This window comes from Cottoperca gobio, chromosome 9 (genome assembly GCF_900634415.1).
Source record: "Cottoperca gobio chromosome 9, fCotGob3.1, whole genome shotgun sequence".
NCBI lineage: Eukaryota > Metazoa > Chordata > Actinopteri > Perciformes > Bovichtidae > Cottoperca > Cottoperca gobio.
This window is the reverse complement of record NC_041363.1, coordinates 87,282-108,479: the sequence shown is the minus strand read 5'-3', so window position 1 is coordinate 108,479 and position 21,198 is coordinate 87,282. Positions and strand designations below refer to the sequence as shown.

General features: G+C 42.7%; 2 protein-coding genes across 2 annotated transcripts; one reads left to right on the top strand and one right to left on the bottom strand.

Moving 5' to 3' along the window:
* The first annotated feature begins 11,765 nt into the window (after nt 1–11,765).
* LOC115013421 (transcription termination factor 1-like) lies at nt 11,766–15,796 on the top strand. The gene is made up of 7 exons (XM_029439719.1): nt 11,766–11,794; nt 11,884–12,008; nt 14,339–14,423; nt 14,553–14,645; nt 14,846–14,911; nt 15,044–15,129; nt 15,261–15,796. Exons 1-7 carry the CDS (start codon nt 11,766–11,768, stop codon nt 15,287–15,289), a joined length of 513 nt encoding a protein of 170 aa, XP_029295579.1. The 3' UTR covers nt 15,290–15,796.
* Nucleotides 15,797–16,855: 1,059 nt separating this feature from the next.
* LOC115013492 (endonuclease G, mitochondrial-like) lies at nt 16,856–19,148 on the bottom strand. Its single transcript, XM_029439833.1, is given in 7 exon segments — nt 16,856–17,291; nt 17,294–17,336; nt 17,954–18,035; nt 18,119–18,228; nt 18,436–18,577; nt 18,646–18,839; nt 18,935–19,148. Coding segments are annotated over 7 exon segments (906 nt in total). The 5' UTR covers nt 19,118–19,148; the 3' UTR covers nt 16,856–17,139.
* Nucleotides 19,149–21,198: the final 2,050 nt, after the last annotated feature.

Here is a 21,198-nt window from a genome sequence, read left to right as displayed (position 1 = left end):
CTCCCACCAACGATAAGGTGATGGTTTCCCAGAGAGGTTGATCCCACAAGTTTTAAAAATAAAAACCTTAAAATAAACAACTCACTCAAATTCACTTTTTTGTCATGGTGTGATTGAAAGGACAGGAGACCCCAAGGGACATGGAGATACTAAATAGTCTCGACAACACATGTCATTTCATTAAAATGACCATTTTATCTATCATTTGCACATACCCATTATATTAGGACTCTTACGGATCATATTAATTCAAAACTTAGGCAGGTTTTCAATATCCAAAATCAGGCCAGGCGACAATATACAGCAAGAACAACACATAAGGTGCACTTTTTATGTATTAAAATAATTACTGGTCTATGATTTAATTTTTTGTATGTTCCTTATTGGGTTAAGTGGAGTGCGATATTTGAAGAAGTCACCCATATAAAATGTCCCCAAGAATAACATGTTAATGTACTAATCTTTCTTTATTTTTCTCTATCAAATTGTAATTTATATTACAAACGTTAATTACTTGCATGGGGAGCAACCCCATTGCAGACTTTTTCATAATACATACAACATGAAGGTAAGCATACAATTTTTAATAATGTTTTATTTTCTAATTGTTAAAAAAAGAAACACCAAATACAGCAAACCAACACAATAAAATAAATAAAAACGTTGTGACTAGAAAAGTGGAAATTAGTTTAAATCTTTATTTACATTCGTGAGAGACACACAATCATAATTCCGTGTGAACGGATTTTATTTCTTTAAATCAGATTATATATTTAATTTTAAACATTTTAACTTTTACTTACCTGTGCAGCTCGCCTGAAATTATCAGAAACCTGTGCATTGTATGTTTTTCTGGGGCCCATGTTTGTCAGCGTATCGTGTGGTGCTCGGTTCCCTCGTCTTTATCTTTAAGATACATTCCCTCCATTAATTATCAGATTTTAAACCTTTTCAGTCACACAACAACACTAACAAAAAACTGTACAAAAAAAAGTACCAAAAACACAACCCCAACTCCGTGTGACCCATATGGTACGCGTTTGTCTGTATGATGCACTGCAGTCTTTTCAACAATCCTAACGCAGCTGAGGGGAGACGTTCAGCCATTCTCCAATTCCACGTATAGCTCTGGCGAAGTACACAACGTACGATTGCGAAGTGTTTGTCCAATACAGAAGGCTTCCACTCTTGTCCGTGACATGAAGACGCTGTTTGTCTTCATCTGATACACGATTAAAAGCGCCCTATTTTGGGCGGAGGGTATACGAAGCAAAAAACAAAATACAACTAACTGCAGTTAAACAATAAAAACCTTAATGATCTGAAGTTTCTTTTTGTTTAATCTAAACTCCATACGTTAAAGGCAATAAAGGTGTTAATGACATCATTAATGGTTCAGCCCTCTGTGATGTCATCAGTGGGATGAGCAGAGCGTGCCAAGGGTCACAGGTACATGGTGATTCAGGAGGAGAGGAACCCTCAGAGTCGCCTGGCAACACGCCCTTCTTCAGACAGACGCTCTTCTCACATAACACACCTGCACACACGACAGCATGATGAATATCCTCACACACCTGAGCTGTTACAATCATCCAGGTGAGTGGTTACCTGTGAAGCTGTCTGGACAGATGCAGCGCTGCAGTCCACACAGGTTCCTCCATTCGACACAATCAAGCTCTCCTCGTCACACACGTTCACTGGGATGGGGGGGGTGGGCTATTAATAACATTTAAAAATTTATTATTTAAACATTACCAATCGTGTTCAACGGCTGCTTCTGTGTACTCTGTGGGCCGACACTCCTCCCAGTTGTATCCAGGTAGGCAGGAAGGCGTCCACAGTGCGCCGCCCTGTTGGCTGCCTATTGGCTCCCATCTACGACCTGAACAAGACCGGAAGTCTGAGCCGTGAGGCCCGTGACACGCTGCCTCTTGGAGCGCCATGTGTCGTGGGCAGCCTGCCATTCTCCTGGGGTTGGGGGTGGGGTTATATTCAGTAAGCGACTGTGCACTTTGTATTTTCTCTGTTTTGACAACACTTTCTTGAAACATTCAAGCCACACAAAGCCTCTGTCTGTCTGTCTGTCTGCTTGTCTCTCTGGGGTCGTCTCTCTGCTCGTCTGTCCTCTTCCCTCTTCAACCTCTGTCTTGTCTCTCTCCTCTGTCTGTGTCTGTTCTGTCTCCTCTCTCTCTCTCTGGGTCTCATCTTCTCCGTTCTCTGTCTGGCTCTCTGTCTCTATTTCTTTGTGTGTTCTTTCTGTTGTGCCCTTTCTGTACTCTGCGCTTCTGTCGCTGTCTGTCTCTCTTCTCCTCTCTCTCTCTGTCGCATGTCTGCTCTCTCTCTCTCTTCGTCTGTCGTCTCTTCTCTCTCTCTCTACTGTCTCATGTTCTCCTCTCTCTCTGGTCGCTGTCTCTCTGTCTCTCTGTCGCTGTCTCTCTGTCTCCGTTGCTCTCTGTCTCTCCTCCTCTGTCGGCTGTCTCTTCTGTCGGGCTGTCATCTCTCTTTCCTCTCTCGTCTCTCTCCTGTCCTGTCTCTTGTCTGTCTCGCTGTCTCCCCTGGGTCGCTGTCTCTCTCCTGTCTGTGTCTTTGGGTTGTCTGTCCTCTGTGTCTTTCTCTCTGGGGCTCTGTCTTGTGTGTTTCTGTGTTTGCCGCTCTCGTTATCCTCAAATCTCTCTGTCTCTCCGTGTCTCCTGGTTAATCGCCCCACCCACCCGTCTGGTGTCCAGCTGCATGTGAGTGTTCCTGTAGTGTGCCTCAGTCTGCACGAACTAGCAGCTCTGTCCTCGTGTGTTGTGTTTGCAGCAGCTCACACATGTGACCTTGCGTTATACGTTGATGCAGCTCTATGTAGCTGCTGCACGCGGCTTAATGTGAGCGTTACACTCGCAGTCTGAGGGCGAAACACCCACACACACACACGCTGGGAATGGACGCCTTGCTTCTCCGAATTCGGCTGGTTGCTGATGCTCTGCCCAACTCGGATCAGGGTGATAGACGCTCACACAGCACGCCCCCTTCACAGTGTGGAGGAAATTAAACATACAGCCCACATACCGAGTGTCAGACAGACAGGTGGAGGTAAAAGAGGAAATGGTCTCTATTAAGATGAGAGTGGTCTGTTTACAGGGAGAGAGTCTTTTGTCAGAGGTGTCTTACCCTGGAAGCAAGTTGACGTATGCATTTCGGGACACTGACTGAATACTTTTGGTCCTCCCTGGCAGCAGCCTCTCTCTTTTGTTTGCTTGACCTACGACCACCAGGATTCTAACCATGGCAACCAGGCACTAATCCAATCAGTTCTCAGGTCTACTGACCTTAGCTTTCACTTCATAAGTGTCATCACGGTCACTACTATCTTTTTAATTTACGTACATTACTTCCATAATCAACTAATGCTCAAAACAGAACAAGTAGGTTTCTGTCGTTTGGGCTTTGTTTTCGGTTTAAATGTACAACGTTAATGGGAGACAAACTAAACACAAATAATATATAATGTAGATAACATATTAATGTGGGAGACAGGGTAGACCAACGTGTCTGTGTATCAGAAGTTACTGTTAGTAGCTACTAATACTAATACTACTCCGCCTACCGATTTAATCACTAATACTAATCACCTAATAGGCTATCACTATATCTAATACTCAGTAATAATACGATCTAGCGCTTACTTACTAATACTAATACTGTAACCCTAAGTAGTACTATCACTCGCGATACTACTACTAGCTAATAATACTAATCACAGGCCCTACTACTACTACTAAACTGAGCACTAATACAGTACTATCTCTAATCACGAATACTAATAATCAGACTATCCACTAATACAAATACTGGTAATAATACTATACTATTAACCTAATACTTGACCTAATGACTATTTACTACTACGAATAATAATAATCAAATATCCACTAATACAAATACTAGGAATAAGTCCTAATGCTAACCTAACTGTCACTAATGCGATCACTAATTACTTCCACACTAATCTACTTAGACCAGCACTACTCACTAATACTATGACTAACTAATAACTATGACTATAATAATAATTAATCCCTACAATAATAATTACTTTCCAACGAATTCTATACTTATACTAAACTTTATACTAATACATCAACTAATACTAGTACTTGTTGTTACTAAAAGCCCAGCGTTGTACCTCCTTTTTTTTCGTTTGTCCCTTTTTTTCGTTCTCCCTTCCATATTTGTTTCCGTTTTTTTGGTTTTTCGCCCCCTCTTCGGGCCTCAGGTGACTGTCAGGTACCAGAGAAGTGATAGTGTGAATATTGTATAACAATACGGACTCTGGCGAGCCTAATGGACTGTGCCTGGACATATTTCGGCTTACGAAAATTGTCTGGGCACTGCACATGATATACTTTGCGCTTTATGTCAATAATCTAATAAGCCTACCTACAATGGACAATGTTTTAGTGATATAGAAGTTCCATTGTTATCTGTGTTGTGGTGATTCATCATCCACATGGAAATTTCCACTCAGGAATGGCCACAATCTTTTGCTAAAGGCTTTGGAGACAACTCTAAGTTGCTCACTTTTTTCTTACGGGTTTGGCTTCTCCGTCTTTGTCAAAACGGCTGCTTTTTCTAAGATCAAGAACAAACTCAAACTCAACTAAGATGTAAAAGCTAAATCTCTGAATTTTTAGCCAGTTGTGTTCTTAAACACTATTGCGTACCAGCTGTATTTGTGTCGCTCATTTGTAGCTCATTTTCCTCATTTTTGCTCTCGGCTGTCTTCTCTTGTTTAGCCGTCTTTCGTTTCCTCTGACTCGGAAATAGCCTACTGGTCAGCCGGCGATCTAGACTCGCTCCATAAGACTTCCTTCCCCTCCCGAGCTGTGAAAGATCTACTGCTTGAGGAAAAACCGCGCGTCTATAATCTGGACCGAGTAAGGCCTTGTACTATCTGGTGAGTGGTTTCAGGTGAAGTTGTTCCATTCCGCCCCGCTTTTCCAACCGCCTCTGGCAATCTAGAGTTCGCTGAGGAGCAGAATCAAGTCCATATTCGCTAATTTGATCAGGTACTCAAAACGATCCGACGGAAGTCACCTTGTATGTTTCCCAGGATCACCGGACAGGCAACTGATTCCCAGGAACCTCTGGTCAGGCTGGTGATAAGCTTCTGAAGTCCACACGGGCAATTCACCAGGCTGGGCCAGGATCTGTCTTCTATCGGCTGCGTGGAGCTTTTTTTCGAGTGGTCATGCATCCGCCCTCCTCCTACAGAGGGAAGGCAACAAGGAATCTACAGCGAGTGCGTCGTGATGGGGGCTAAAATCCCCCGTCTGGTAAGTCATGGCAGAACGGTACCAGTTTCACCGTAAGGTACATCCGCAGGAGGATACCATCTGAAGGAGGTACACTCTGCAGTGAGGTACTCTTCAGAAGGAACATCCGAAAAGGTACATCTATCAGAATATCTGGAGTCCTAGAGGGGGCTTTCTGATGAATATCCTTAGAAGTATATCAGAATAGGTACATCTGTCGGAGTGAGCTCGGAGAAGGGTAGATCATGGAGGTTGTAAGACAATCCGGAGGAGCTGCATCTATCAGATATCATGGAAGTCCTGAGGGGGTGGCTAATCTGGAGGAACATTCGAGAAGGAACATCCTGGTAGGTAACATCAAGAGATGCGTATGCATAGGACGTACAACCCGTAGGAGTGCATCTATCGAAATATATCTGCGAGTCCCATAGGAGGGAAGCTTCTGGAGAAACATTTGGAGAAAGAGTATCTATAGTAGGTACCTCAAGAGATGCCAATCAGGAGGTAAATCAGAGCTACATCAACAGATGTTACTTTTGGAGGTGGTACTCAGGAAACATCAGACGTCGTCATCCTGAAGAGATACATCAAGAAGGAAGGCGGTACATCATAATACATCAGGAGGTATCATCAAGAGATGGTAACAATCAGAGGTACAATCAGAACGTGGGTCATCATGAAGTAGTACAATCATAATGTCGGTTAGAATCCTCAGTATTCCATCAAGAGGTCACATCATGAGGTGGTAACATCAGGGGTACATCAAACGATGATTGACATCAGGATGGTACATCAAACGATGATACATCAGGAGTAGGTACATCAGGGGTACTCACTAATAACAATCATGAAGGAGGTACATCAAGGAGAAGTCTTGTCAGTCGTCCTGCTCTTGCAGTAGGTGGAGCATCTCCACCACCCCAGTGGAATGCAGTACCTCCAGAACTGGAAGCCTTGTTCACTGGCTGGGGTTATTTCTGGGATTACGTTGTTGTGTGTTGATAGGTGCTCCCCGGTGCTGTTGTTGTCCCATCACTATCACCAGGTAACTAGTACTAATCCGCAGAGCGGGTTAAGTCTGTGTTGTCTGGTGAGGAATTGGAGTCAGAGGGGCGGGGCGGAGTCACTGGGTCAGAATAGACCCTCAGATCAGTACGCGGCCCGGGGATAGTGGGGCTGTTGGTACTATTGGTTAACTGGTGGGACTGAGGGGCTAATACTGTTACACTGGAGTTGTGGGATCTTTGTACTAGCGTCTCCTGTCTCCAGAGCTTTGTCCGCTGAAGTCCCTTCTGTACTGCTAAAGTCTGTAACCCTCAAGTTAGTTCGGTAGTACTAACAGTATTACAAACTGTAGTACCAGTGTCCAACTGTGCAGTAGTAGAAGCTACACCAACTTCAGAAAGTCCCATATCACTTCACTCTAACTAATGAAGTAATTGTGGGAATCGTATCAGTCGTGATAGTAGAACACTGTCGCGTGTCAATACACATTGTAGTATCACAACTAGTACTTGTTTCTGTTTTCCTGGCAGGTACTCCTGTGTCAGTGATAGGATAACTGCTAGTACTTGGTTCGGCATCTCCATGTTGTCATAGTACAGTATCACTACTAGTACCTGTTTTCGGCCAATCCTCCCTGTGTCAGGTAGTATCCTACTAGTACTTGTTTCTGCAGTCTCCATGTGTCTTTGTGGTAGTATCACCGCTAGTACGTTTTCTGTCAGCACTCCATGTAATCATAGTAGTGTCCGCTATAGTAACTTGTTTCTGCAGTACACTCCACGTGCCAGTAAAGTAAACGGCGAGTACTTGTTCTGCAGTACTCCCTGTGTCAGTGGTAGTATCACTACTACAGTTACCTGTTTTTTCTGCAGTATCTCATGTTTCAGTGGGTAGTAGCACCGCTCGTACTTGTTTCGGGGCCATCCTCCATGTTCATTGAAATAGATAACTGCTAGTAACTTTTTTTCTGCAGTAGCTCCATGTGTCTGAAGTAGAAGTAGCCTGGTCTGTAATTCGTGACCAGTTGGACTCACTATAGCTTGTATAAAGCGCATCAGAAGTAAATGTATAACAATAAATATAGTTGTAAAACTGTCTGTAGTTAGTATGTAAGGGTCAGTAGTTTTAAAACTCTCAGGATGGGGTAGTAGCACATCAGTACAGTAGCGCCAGTCGTAGTATTCATTAGTTTATAATACTGTCGTGGTAGTACTATCAGTAGGGGTTGGACTAGTATCTGGTCAATCCACATCCACTCATCTACGGTCTATTCAGTTGCCTGCTGAGTTAGAGTCACCAGCCGCTGTCCGAGAAGAGAAGCGTTACGTCTCTTTAGTGTGACATCTCAGCTTTTCTGTTCTTTGACATATAGCTGACTGAAACTCTCTGCAGACACTTCAAACACTGCACGCTTTCCATTCGCCTGAACTATGACTAGAGGGAAATAAGGAATCCCCAAAAACCTCACCCCCGGTACCCTCGTCCGCAGTGCAGACTCCAATATAAATGCTATGTCTTCAATAAGAATTCATTATAAACAAGTCAGAGCAGCCAGGATTTTTTTTAAAATTCTTGTTGGATTGTGTCAGGTCACATCAGACGAACGCTTTTTTAGCAGGCGTAGTTACCGTCGGTCTGATGCAGAAAACAGCCTGGCAGGTAAATGAGTACAAGTACTGGAGAAGTTGGTTTCTTCATTTATACTGTATTATTAACCATTAGGTACATAACAGCATACAACACTACTCCTATGCATTAACCGCGATATCTTGTTAGTCTGCAAACCCTCTTCTGAACCTCATCTGAAACGTTGCCTCACATTACAGTTAATTTAGTGGCCTGACCTTTTCTCCAATCGACAAGTGCAACATCATGAAGGATACAAACTCCGAACATCAGAGACTGCAATGAACTTAACTCTAAGTGGCAGAACTACAGAACCAGAGAATACCGAATCACCCGTTAGCTACAAATAGCCAAACCAATGTCAGGTGCCACATACAAGAACATAATATATTATTATTTTTTTTTTTTAACATCCGCCTGTACCTGTTCCTCTTGAACCCCCTCCCAAACCCCAGAAACTCATCCATCCAAACACAATCTATAATTTTTTGTAGTAAACGCTCAGCATTTATCACCTGTTGGTGAATGAAACTTACATACTTAATTTAGTTTGGAATGCCACTGGCTGCCATCAGTAGTTAAACATAAAGTGCTGATCTGGCAGAGACTTTACTGGACTCAAGCTCTCAAATGTTTCTGTAACCAATCCACAAACTGCTGAGCAATCCACATTTCCACATTTTCACACATTTATTATTTTTATTTTTTTACATAAGAAGCTGACACTTTCAGATGCTTAAGAAGCTCAATATCAAACTTCACAATAGAGACTTTGTATTTCTCCAAGTCATGTGGATTCAGCTCAGTTACAGATTCTTCTATTTCTTCTATTTGGCCTACTCTATTATTACTTGGATTCGACTGTTGCATCTGTAGAATCTAAAAACAAAGGGATCATTCTTTTAAAGTTTTTTCTGAAGCCACTCATTGCTCTGTTGTTCTAATTGCCTATAGTGATTTAAAGACTAAGTGACTGCAGGTTAACAGACGACACAATTTAAACCACACCATCTGTTGTGCTTTCAGATTAACGTTGAGAACCTTCCACTCAGAATTCTCTTCTGATATTGAAACGGACTCCATCATATGATAGACCCATCAGAGCGATATGTGATGATGTAATACAATAATCAGTGTTGACGTTAATTTTAACTCCACCTGATATAAATATATATATCTGAATAGCACATTGAAACTCCACCTGGTAAACATATACATAATATTTATTAAATGATATTTTGGTATTTTATTTTATTTAACGTATTGTTATGTATTTTGTGTTGAAGTTGTGTTTTATTAATCTTGGTTTTTTTTTTATCCCTTGGTGAAAGTTTAGGATAGGCATATTTAATAATTTTCCTTTATGTTGCAGAACTCCGAAAGGTGAAGTTTTATTAAGAAATAATAATATGTAGAGTTGTCATTCCATGATGCCAAACTGACCAGAACGCAGAGATGGGGGAGGGAATGAAATGAAACACACAGGTGAGCAGACAGACAGGTAATAGGTAAACAGTATACTCACTGGCTGCCGTTTCTGCTGCTTCAACCTGAAAATAATACACAAAATACATACGGTGTTCAGTTACTACAGGTGTTGGTGTTTCCTTGTACTACAGGTTGGCGGTTTCAGGTATGTACAGTGTTGGGTGTGTTCAGTCCGTACAGGTGGTGGCGGGTGTTCAGGTACGTACGGGTGGTTGGCGGTGTGTGTTCGTGTACGTACAGGTGTTGGCAGTGCCTTTCGGCAACGGGCAGGTATGATCCGCGGTCCTCCAGCTGCGGGATTCGAACCCTCGCTGTCAGCGGCGTGCAGTCCCTGTCCACGTGTGTTGTGGTCGCATTCACACTGCAGCTTTGCATCACGTAACACCCCTGAAAGGGGGAAAAACGCATGCAATTACACCCTTACACCTGGCAGGACACACAGCAGACACACAATTCTGCTTTACAATTACATTCCTCAAACAAAGGCTGCTGGTTAATGGGTGTAGCTGCTTTTCAGTGACGCGAGAGCTGTCTCGTTAGCATTACCGGTCAGTCGTTAGTGCCGTAGCTGCTGGTTATGGGTGGAAAGCTGCTCATAGTGTGTGTAGCTGCTGCTCGTTAATGGGGCGTACTGGCAGGGGTACTCAATGTTAGAAAATAGGCGTCGAAGTATTTGAGCAGGTTGTCTCTCTGGACGTAGGTTCCTCCTCTCAGCGCCTGTCGGGAGGAGTCGCATGCGGAATGTTGGTGAAGGTGAGAAGTCTCCTCCCAGACCGCTTTCATGGTCTCCCCATCCGGGTGTTTACAGGCGTCCATGTTGATCAACTTTGGACCTGCAACACCCCGAACTCGAGCGCTCACCATAAAACACCACACCCTCTCCTCTATTTCCAGTAGGCAGTCAGAAAGGGAAGTGGGGGGAGAGCAGATGTGGGCTTGGTGGAAAGATAGAGCTGGGTGTCATCCGCGTAACAGTGGAATTGAATACCGTATTTCCTGAAGATATGGCCGAGAGGTATGACTCCTCGGTCCTCCCGGTGAGATATGAGGTGAATCAGTTTAGGGCCGAGTCAGAGAGTCCGATTGTGGAGTGAAGACGGTGGAGGAGGATGTCATGATCAACGGTATCAAATGCTGCAGTTAGATTTTTTAAGAGGTTATTGAATTTAAGATGGCTCAGTAGGTCCGGGCTGGGGGATGACAGTCGGGAATGGCAGAGAGCGGATGGTATCTACCTTTTCTTTTTTCTTTTTAAATGCAATGAAATTGTCACACTGCTCCTCTGTGGTGTCTTGGTGTAGGGGAGTTTAAGGTTTGAGTAGATGATTTATGGTGGAGTTGCCAGGACTATTGTTGATGATGTTGGAGTAGAAAAGTGACCGTGTGTCTCTGAGGGACTTTGCGTAGGCCTTTGGTGGTCTCGGTATGCCTGTCTGTGAACAGTGAGTCCTGAAGCCTTGAGGCGCCGCTCGAGGACACGCCCCACTGTCTTCATCTTCTGCAGCTTGCAGGTGTACCAGGGGGTGTTCTGGTTTTGACAGGGGCGTGGAGATCCAGGAGACTGCTCAGAGATTTGTTGTAAAAGTCCACAGATTCATTGACTGATGTGAGATTTATAGCGGAGAGATGCTGGAGATCCGAGGTCGTGGTGTCCGGGTTGATTTTTTTCAGATTTCTGAAATGGATTTAACATTTTGGTTTGGTGTAGGGAAGCAGGAGTAGCAGATCCATTGTGATGGCCTTGTGATCCGACACACCCAGATCGTAAACAGATAGATTACGGATGGGGGCAGAGTTAGTGATGACTAGGTCAAGTGTGTGTACCCTAGTGTGTGTGGGGACATCAACATGTTGAATGAGGTTGAGGCAGTCCAGAAGGTGCAGGAACTCTGCTGCATAGTGACAGGAGGGGGTGTCAACGTGAATATTTATATCGCCATGTATTATAATATTGCCAGAGGTAGTGCAGAGTGTAATCAGAAGGTCGTGCATCTCTGGGATGAAAGCTGAGTTGGGTTTGGATATCCGGTAGATGAGAAGTATTGTCAGGGTGAAGGGTGGTTTACATTTATATCCAAGGCATTCAAATGAGGATAGTACAAGCAGAGGCAAGGGGGACAGTTTCAGGTCTTTTCTGGTATTATTGCTAAGCCGCCACCACGACCAGTGCTGCAAGCCTTTTCTAGGTAGCTGTAGCCAGGGCGACAGACTTCATTTAGGGCAGAGTAAACCTCTGGCTGTTGCCACTTTTTCGTAAGGCACATAAAGTCTATTCCCTGTCTGTCTGTCTCTCCAGCTGAAGGGGTTCCTCGTTCATGTCATCGGGTTTACACGAGAGCCAGGAGGATGTTTGACGACAAGAACTACATGGGAAGGTCAGAAATGAAACCCGAACCCTCCGCGTGTTTGCGTACTTCCTGTTTGCTCTCCGTGTGTTTACGTACTTCTTGTGTGTGTGCTCCAGGTTCTCGGAGGAGGAGGTTCGCTCTCTGGTGAAGTTACAGAAAATTCACGGTAACGACTGGAGTAAGATCTCTGAGAAGATGGACCGCAGCACGTGCGCGTTAGAGAAGCGCTTCGCCCACATCGGTACACTCCTGACTCAGATGCTTCACATATATTTATTTATTCTTATTGATCAGTGATCAACATGTAAACTGAACTCATACAGATAAACAACTAAAACACATCTGTCAGTTTGTGATGCAAGATTATCGATTTTACTATTTTGATAATCGATGAATCGCTTTGAGTAATTTATTAAGAACAAAAAGTCTAAATTCTCTAATTCCAGCTTCTTGTATATAAATATACATTTATATTTAAATCAAATCAAATGTATTTATATATATTCCTATAGGAGAGGAGGAGATAGGTGCAAGTGTAGTGTAAGCAGTGTATCAGAGAGGAAAGTCTTCAACCTGCTCTTAACCACTTAACGGGTGGGGGCCGTCCACCCGTTTTCATCCATTTTCAGAGAGGCTGTATCTTGCCCTGTGTTCCCTACAGTCCGCCATGATGGAGTTGTTACGCAATGCTACATGTCGTTCGAAAGCTTAGAGTCGCGTCTATTTAGTTTTGAAAAATCAAAATCACAACAGCAAGTACAGTAGGCATCTCACACAAGCAAGCAAACTCACAAGCAAACCCATAACTTTGAGCCAACGCACCTCTGAAGTCTCATCATAATCCTGTAATAATTATAAAAACACTTCCTGCTTCACTGCAGAGGTCCACACGATCGATTCCAGTAAAACATATCGATCTTGAACATCGTCACATTGATAAAAGCTGTTGCAATCTTTGAAATCAGCTGTGCGATGTGTTTATTTTTGCAATGATATTGGTTAAACACGGCACGTATCAAGCTATTAGCGCTATTTTGATGTTTGCTAACGGGATGCCGAACTCTGACCTTTCGACTGACACTTCATTTGAGCCAATCGGAGCTTCCATCCATTATCTACAGCCATCAATAGCCAATGAGTGTCAACTTGATAAGGAAGTGCCAGCCCTCTTCTTTTGTTTACAAGCAGCAGCAGCAGCAGCAGCCCAGACTCCCGGGGACTCGCGTACCGTGTAGCCTTTTTATCAATAAATATTATAATATCTCCAAATTGGGAACGCCTGGTGTTATTCTTAGAAAAACCTGTCTAATAAGTTCAGTTTTTATCCCTTTTATCTGACATTTGAACCTGAACTTGATAACACATGGTGCTATGTTTTTATTGTGTTTTCCAGTCCATACCTACCAGCTGTACCATCTTCAGACATCTTTTTCAACAACAAACTTCAGGCGGAGTGTATTTTCTTCCAATTCAGTATATTCAGACCACTATTACTCAGTGCCAGAAGCACGTGGAGTGATTATTCGCTGTTTTGCAAGAACAATAAGAGAGTTCTCTTTTGAATGAGACCAAAACCATGCATCTGGTACAAATGGTTGAAGAGCAGCTTTCAATTTACTTTGGGTGTTGTTTGTAGGTATTTTCAGGTAAATCCCCCCCCCCCCTGTAAGAGGTTAAATGTGGAGAGGTGGGTGGTGATGGCCTAATGGTCAAGTGGTACGGCTTCCAAACAGAACACCAGATGGTTGTGAGCCACCATTGTGCCCCTGAGCAAGGTACTTAACCCTGAGTTGCTCCAGGGAGACTGTCCCTGTACTTAGTTCAATGTAAGTGGCTCTGGATAAGAGCGTCTGCTAATGACCTGTAATGAGAGGGTGTCTGCCCTCCAGAAACCATAAACTTGGGAGCTGGTCACTGGAGAGGAGTTGATAGCTGAAGGCTCTGAGCTCCCATTGTAACTCTTAGAGACTCTAGAAACCCCAAGTAACCCCTGCAGTCTGGGAGCGCTAATGCTCTAGTTGGTTTATAAGGTACTATGAGATCTTTAAGATATGCTGGAGCCTGACCATTAATTGATTTGTAAGTCAGGAGAAGGATTTTGAATTATATTCTGTATTTTACCCGGGAGCCAAGTGCAGAGCAGCTAATACAGGAGTAATATGATCCCGTTTCCTTGTTCTTGTCATGTGGCGCAGCATTCTGGATCATAACCTGATCAAAGATAACGTTGAGATTCCTTACGGTGGTGCTGGAGGCCAAGGTTAATGCCACCAGAGTTATTATGTCATTACAAAATGTGTTTCAGCGACGTTTTGTGCCAAGAACAATAACAATACTGTCTGTGTTTAACATAAAAAAAGTAGGACATCCACGTTTTTATATCCTTAAGGCATTATATTTATATGTAGATTTATATACACGTGTATTTATATTTATACATTTGTGTGTGTGTCATCCAGCTGTGGGCCACGGCATCTGGTCCTCAGACGAGGTGTCCCGGTTAAAGGGGGCTCTGAAGGATCACCTGGATGTTCTGGTTCCTCAGAGTTCTGCAGGTTCTGGTCTGAGCAGAGACCAGCTGTGTAAACAATCTTCCCTGGAAGGTGATCAGCCAGCAGGTCAAGACCCGATCCTGGAGCCAGTGTCGGCTCAAGTGGTCAGTGTCAGCATTAATAATAATAATAATAATATTAATATAGATGATAATTTCAATATGAATGATAATGATGATAATAACGATTATAATAATAATAATAATAATAATAATAATAAGTGTGTCTCTCAGGTACTCCCTTTTGAAGTTGAAGCTGTCTTCAGGTGGCAGCACCTTCAACAGAGGTCCTGAAGGTCTGGAGGCTAAAATCCTCCTCATCAACACGTAAGATCAAAACTCCTGCGGACCGGCTTTATTTTAAAAGGCCGATACAGGATATAAACCAGATATAATGAAATCAATGTCTTTTAAATAATAATGTTAGTGATAACAATGGGGTGGTGATGGGTTCCCTGTAGTTCACTGTAAGTCGTAATAATACTGTTATTAAGAGTAAAGTTATTAATAATAACGATGTCTGTCAGGTTGTACAACATGCAGGTGGATGACGTCGCGGACATCGACTGGGACGAAGTCGCTGACACAGTCGGGTGTGTGTGTGTGTGTGTGGTGTGTGTGTGTGTGTGTGTGTGTGTGTGTGTGTGTGTGTGTGTGTGTGTGTGTGTGGGTGTGTGTGTCTGTGTCTGTGTCTGTGTCTGTAACTGTAACTGTGTTTGTTTCAGGAAGGTGACTCCTGTTTGTGTTCAGAAGAGTTTCCACAGAATGAAAGTTTCCAGAGTTCCTCACTGGAGCAGCTTATCATACGGAGGTTAGTAAGTACTGCATTGCTGTACTTTATAATATCACGTCCATAAAACATCACGAGGTAAACTGTTTTCACTTCCTGTGTTGCAGAGATCATCGACTTCCTGAAGCTGAGCGTTTTCTCCTCTGCTGCAGGAGAAGCTGATGAGGTGCAGGAGAGATGAGGCGCAGCAGCAGGAGGCGCAGCAGCAGGAGGCGCAGCAGAGCGTCTACCTGCTGTCGGACATCATGTCCTCACAGGACGACTTCCTGGAGCTGGACAACAGTCAGCTGACCTCCGGCCAATCACGGCACTGAAGGGGCCCCGCCCCTTCTCCAATCTGATAGGCTGTCAGTGGACTGAATTGAACAAACTGAGATCCTGACCGGAAGTGGATTATTACTGAGGCTTTTATTTTGAAGGTCCGGATGTTTGATATTATAAACTTTCTAATCAAAAACTGTCATGATTTGTGTCTGAGCAGCACCAGAATATATATAATGAGTACCTGAATGGAGCTTTAAGAGATGCTCATTATGTATTTAATCACATTTAAGACTAATAATAATAATAATAATAATGATGAAATATTAAGGGATTACAGTTAAACACTCTTACATTTGACAATAGAATCAAACATTATTTTCATGAAAGGATTATTTATTGGATTAAAAAGATTTGTGTATATATAGATAGTGTGCAAACACGTGACAAAACTGTGTGACGTATGCGTGCGACGCCATGTTGGATGATATACAAATCAACAATGGCTTCTAAAGCGAACAACAGCAATACAACTCTGACTTCTTCAAAGTATTGTGACTCTCTGGAGTCCTCTGCAAAGGCAAGATTTAGATTCATTACCGCCGATTGAATATCCGGATATTGTGAACTACCTTGTGCTACAAACGTCGTGGGCAACCAACGCACCAATGAAGGCGTACAAGAGCTTAGATGCTTCTAATGTCTTTGTTTCTGGCTGGGTTGGTAGTCTTCTTACCAAACCACTGAAAGATGACAGGGTGCTCGTCCATGCCCGTGTAGATCACTCTCAAAGAGCTCGAGATGCACCGCTCAAGCCGCGGTTTGTGAGTGAGAAGAGCGGCGATGTTATCCTCGCACACTGTGATTGTATGGCTGGAGTAAGAGAAGCATGTTCTCACATTGGTGCTTTGCTTTTCTCAAGTGAAGTAGTCTCAAGAATAAGCCAAACAAAAACATGCACAGAAGAAAAGAGCAAATGGCATCACATGTAAAGAAAGTGCCTTATTTACCAGTCAGCGATATGGAGAAGTAAGGTCTTACAGTGTCCGGGTATATCATAAGCACAAATGTTTAACGTAAACATTGAAAACATAGCTTTAGCATGAGCTCTTACCAGATATAAAGTGGACGCCACACACACGGGTGAATTGTGCTTCTTCTTCTGTTAAACCTCACGAGTTATGTTGCTAAACCAGCTGACGGCGTTCGGTAGACAGCAACTCATCCCTCTTTTGTGGATCGTTGTTTTTGATGATTGTAGGAAATCTAAAGAACCGTTTCTCTGGGTCACGAGTAGCGTTATGACCACAACTATACACTGCGCACAAGATTGGCATTTTCTTTCAATCTTAGACGTTTAAATACAAAGAAAATTACGAAGCGTTGCAGCAACTCACATGTGAACGGGCGCCGTCCAACATGGCTGATTACTGGTTGGGACGTAAGCGTGACGTCACATGCACACGATCTATTCAGGAGCTCAACCCAAATGTAATTATTGTATTTATGAATCAATATGTTAATGTACAGTTAACATGAAAGCAGGTTTAGATATAAGAAACATTTCAGTTTTCACAGATCACATGACGAGTCGAGCATCAATTATTAATAATGTAAATATTAATGGACTGCATTTATAAAGTGCTGTTCCAATCTTTGTGATCACTCAGAGTGCTTTACAACACATGTTAGCATTCATTCAGAGTCAGGGACACTTCGTCGTGCTGAGCCACAGCTGCTCCTGTGTGCAGTGCATTGTGGGTAGTGTAGTCATCGTGCAGTGATGGCCTGCAGGCTGCTCGTCCTCTTCATGATGTTTGGGACAAACTGAAGTCCCGCCGCTCTCTCGATGGTTTCTATGGGAACCAGGAAACGCTCCAGAGGAATCTTCTCATCGATTGGTTCATTTGGTAAAACATAGACCGAAGCTCCACCCCCCTGCCCTCCGCCTGCTCCAGGATCAACACCTGAGGAGACAAACAATCAGCTGTCAGCTCATCATCACAGGTGGACCAATCAGCTTTTAGTTAGTTTTCAGAGTGCGTCTGCTACTTTTAGTTTAGTTATAGTTTTTATTTATTTATGGCTGAGTTTAATAGTCCATTCTGATTGGTCAATTCGACATTCTGAGGTTTCTTTATAACTGCTGCTATGGTTACTGGGGAAGTTTATTAAGAGATCTCATATTATAACCATCAACTATTCTCCTCATAGGTTCTGTGAGATGAAGTAAATAACTGCTCTGCCAGTAACCTTTCTTTATCTTTTGAGATTGCAGGAAGAAGCTGCTCCAGGACTGCCTGGAGTTAGTTCACTGCTGAACGACATGTCATGTAAAGAAGCTTGATCCAGTAATATCATTTATAATATCTAGAGTATCAGTACACTTTATTTTATCTTAAGCCTTTTTTATACATTTAGTTATATTTTTATTTCTATTCTTTAGTTTTGTATATTTCATTAATTGTATTTATTTCATTTTTTATATATTTTCTTTTATATAATTAATATTTTATATATTTTCAGTTTAGGGATTTTGAACATTGTTTTTATTCAGTTGGTAACCGTGTATGTTGTCACTCACCTTGAAGAAGTGCGTCGGCACGGCAACGTGGTTTCGTCCTAAGACTTGATATCGTACGTAAAGTTTCCCGTCAGCCTCCTGCCTGGAACGTACACACACACACGCACACGATGTCACCCTGTAGCCACAGCGCTCACACACCACAGAAGAAGAATCGGACGTTACCTGGGCAGGTAGAGTGGCCCGGTGCAGACGTAGACGTTCAGGTGACGTTTGGTCAGAGAGCGGCAAAGTTTCTCCAGATTGTTCCACGTTTTCTGGTTCAGGTTAGGGTTCTGCACACACACACAACACGCAACATCAATGTATTTACATATACACATATAATACAATATATATTATATGTAAATACATTTTGATCATTAAATTGTTTTAAAGTACTTTTGTCTTTAAATGCTTCAAATATGGAAATGTGCTGTTTTCCATTATATTAAAGTGGTGTGTGTGTGTGTGTGTACCTGGGGGTGTGTGTGTGTGTGTACCTGTGGGGCGACGTTGCTCAGGTAGAAGGTGTCCTCCATGGCTTTCTGGCTCCACTTGTGATTGGCTGCAGCAGCCAGGTGACCTCTGTCGAAGCCACTCCCCCTGTAGTCAGCGTTAGTAGACCGGTGGAAGACGTGCACGCTGGGGGGGTAAAGTTTAAATAAAGTTTAAGGGTTAAAAGACAGTAAAAATTAGAGTCTTGTATCTACCTGTCGTCCTCTTTGAAGTCGCAGTACTTCCTGTCTGACGGGCCGTTCAAGGAGGCGGGGTTTAGCCTCTCTATTACCCAGGATGCAGTGCGTGTGCGCGGGTCGTAGGAGGTGATGTAGGACTCTCTGGTCTTGATGTTGGCCAATGAAGGGAAGCCATACTTCATCAGCGCTCCGGACCCACCTGGACTCACCTGCTGAAACACACATATTTATATCTGCAGCGAAACACACTGAATACATAGCATATATAAATTCACACGTATATACACACACATCACACACTCACCGTCAGCTCGGACGCCTCCACTCTCGGTACCGGCAGCACCGGGATTTTGCTCAGTAGTTCCGGCAGACCTTCGGGTCTCTGCTCCTCCTCTTCCCCGCCTCTGACGCTCAGCAGGCGGCTCGCTGCGGCTCCCAGTCCCGCTCCGAGCACCAAGGTCGCTCCGGTCCGACACCACAGCCTCATGCTGCTTCCGGTGATCAGTTGCTCGAGACGCTCTCTGATGACGTCATCTGACTTCCCTGAGCTTTTTTCTCTTTTCTGAATAGTTTCTCGTGAATAAACATATGAGCTTCATACAGATATATAAATACACTTAATATCATTTTTCTATTTTGCTGAACCGAGTAGTGGACAGTAATTAAGTACATTTACTCAAATACTGCACTTTAGTACAAGTTTGTGGAACTTGTACTAAAGTGCAACATTAGTTACTTTACAGATTCACTTTATTTATACAAAATAGAACAAATATATAATATAAAAAATGATGATGTATTATTATACAGTAATTGCGTGACACTTTAATTCATCAATAATTATAATACAATAATATATATATATCAGTATGACGACTTTTACTTTAAATATTTTTGGATTATAATGCTTTTATATTTTTACTGCAATTCAACATCTGAATGCTTCTTTAACCTACTAAACAAATCTATTACATTTTTATATTCTCTGAATCTAAGTTTCTTTTTAATATATTTCTACGGACCATTTTGGTCTGGAACTTTTGAGAAGAAATTAAATGTATTTAGAGAAATGTTTTGATATGTTTATATTTCTACATTCTGTGAATTAAAACTTCCTGATAGTGGCTATGCTGAATTTCTTTAAATAATATACAATTTCTGTGATTTTATTAAAACAGTCAGAGGAAATCATCACTTCCATCACACCACAAAAAAGTTGTTTTAAAAGAAAAAATATTTAATATACCTTGTGTTTTCAAAAAATATTAATTAATGGTACTTATAACTGCACAATTCTCCAAACTACAAAACATTTTTAATGTGATTATGTCAATTTGTATGCATTTTTAGTTTAAATATGTGTTGTGATGGGGTGACATTGTGTCCCTAACCCTAACCCTATCCAGAAGTACGGTTCCAGAGCCAATACTGTGCGTAGAGGTAAGTAGATCCAACTGGTAGCGCTCCACCTCCCGCATTAGTTCCGGCTCCTTCCCCCACAGAGAGGTGACGTTCCACGTCCCCAGAGCCAGCCTCTGCTGCCCGGGTCTGGTCCGTCGAGGTCCCTGACCATCACTGCCACCCGTGTGACAGCGCACCCGACCCCAGTGGTTTTTCCCATGAGTGGTGGGCCCACAGGATGGATGGATGGGAGGCACCACGTAGCTTCTTCGGGCTGTGCCCGACCGGGCTCCGTGGCAAACCCAGCCACCAGGCGCTCGCTGTCGGGCCCTCCCTCTGGGCCTGGCTCCAGACGGGGGCCCCGGGCTTCCTTCGGGCAGGGTCTCTCCTTTCCTTTCCCTTTTTTTCATGAAGTTGTCTTTGAACCATTATTAGTCTGGCCCCTCACCTGAGACCAATTTGCCTTGGGAGACCCTACCAGGAGCACTAGGCTCCAGACAACACAGCTCTCAGGTTCATAGGGACACACAAACCTCTCCACCACGATAAGGTGATGGTTCCCAGAGAGGTTGATCACCAAGTTTAAAAACCTTATAAAAAACTCACCAAATTCACATTTTGCATGGTGTGATGGAAATGACAGGGACCCCAAGGGACATGAGATACTAATATATCTTACAACACATGATACATTTCATTAAAATGGCCATTTATCTATCATTTGCACATACAATTAATATTAGGTCAATATTAAATTCAAAACTTAGCAGGTTTCAATATCCAAAATCAGTCCCAGGGACAATATACAGCAAGAACAACACATAAAAGGTCACTTTTTATGTATTAAAAATAATGACTGGTCTATGATTTAATTTTTGTATGTTCCTTTTGGTGTTAAGTGAGTGTCGATAGTTGAAGAATCACCCATATAAAATGTCCCCAGAATAACAATGTTATTTACTATCTTTTTATTTTTTATCAAATGTATTTATTTACACGTTAATTACTTGCATTGGCAACCTCCATGCAGACTTTGTCATAATAACAACAATGAAGGTAAAATACAATTTTTAATAAATGTGTTATTCTAATTGTTAAAAAAAGAAAACACACAAATTACAGCAAAACACAAATAAAATAAATTAAAAGTTGTGAATAAAAGTGAAA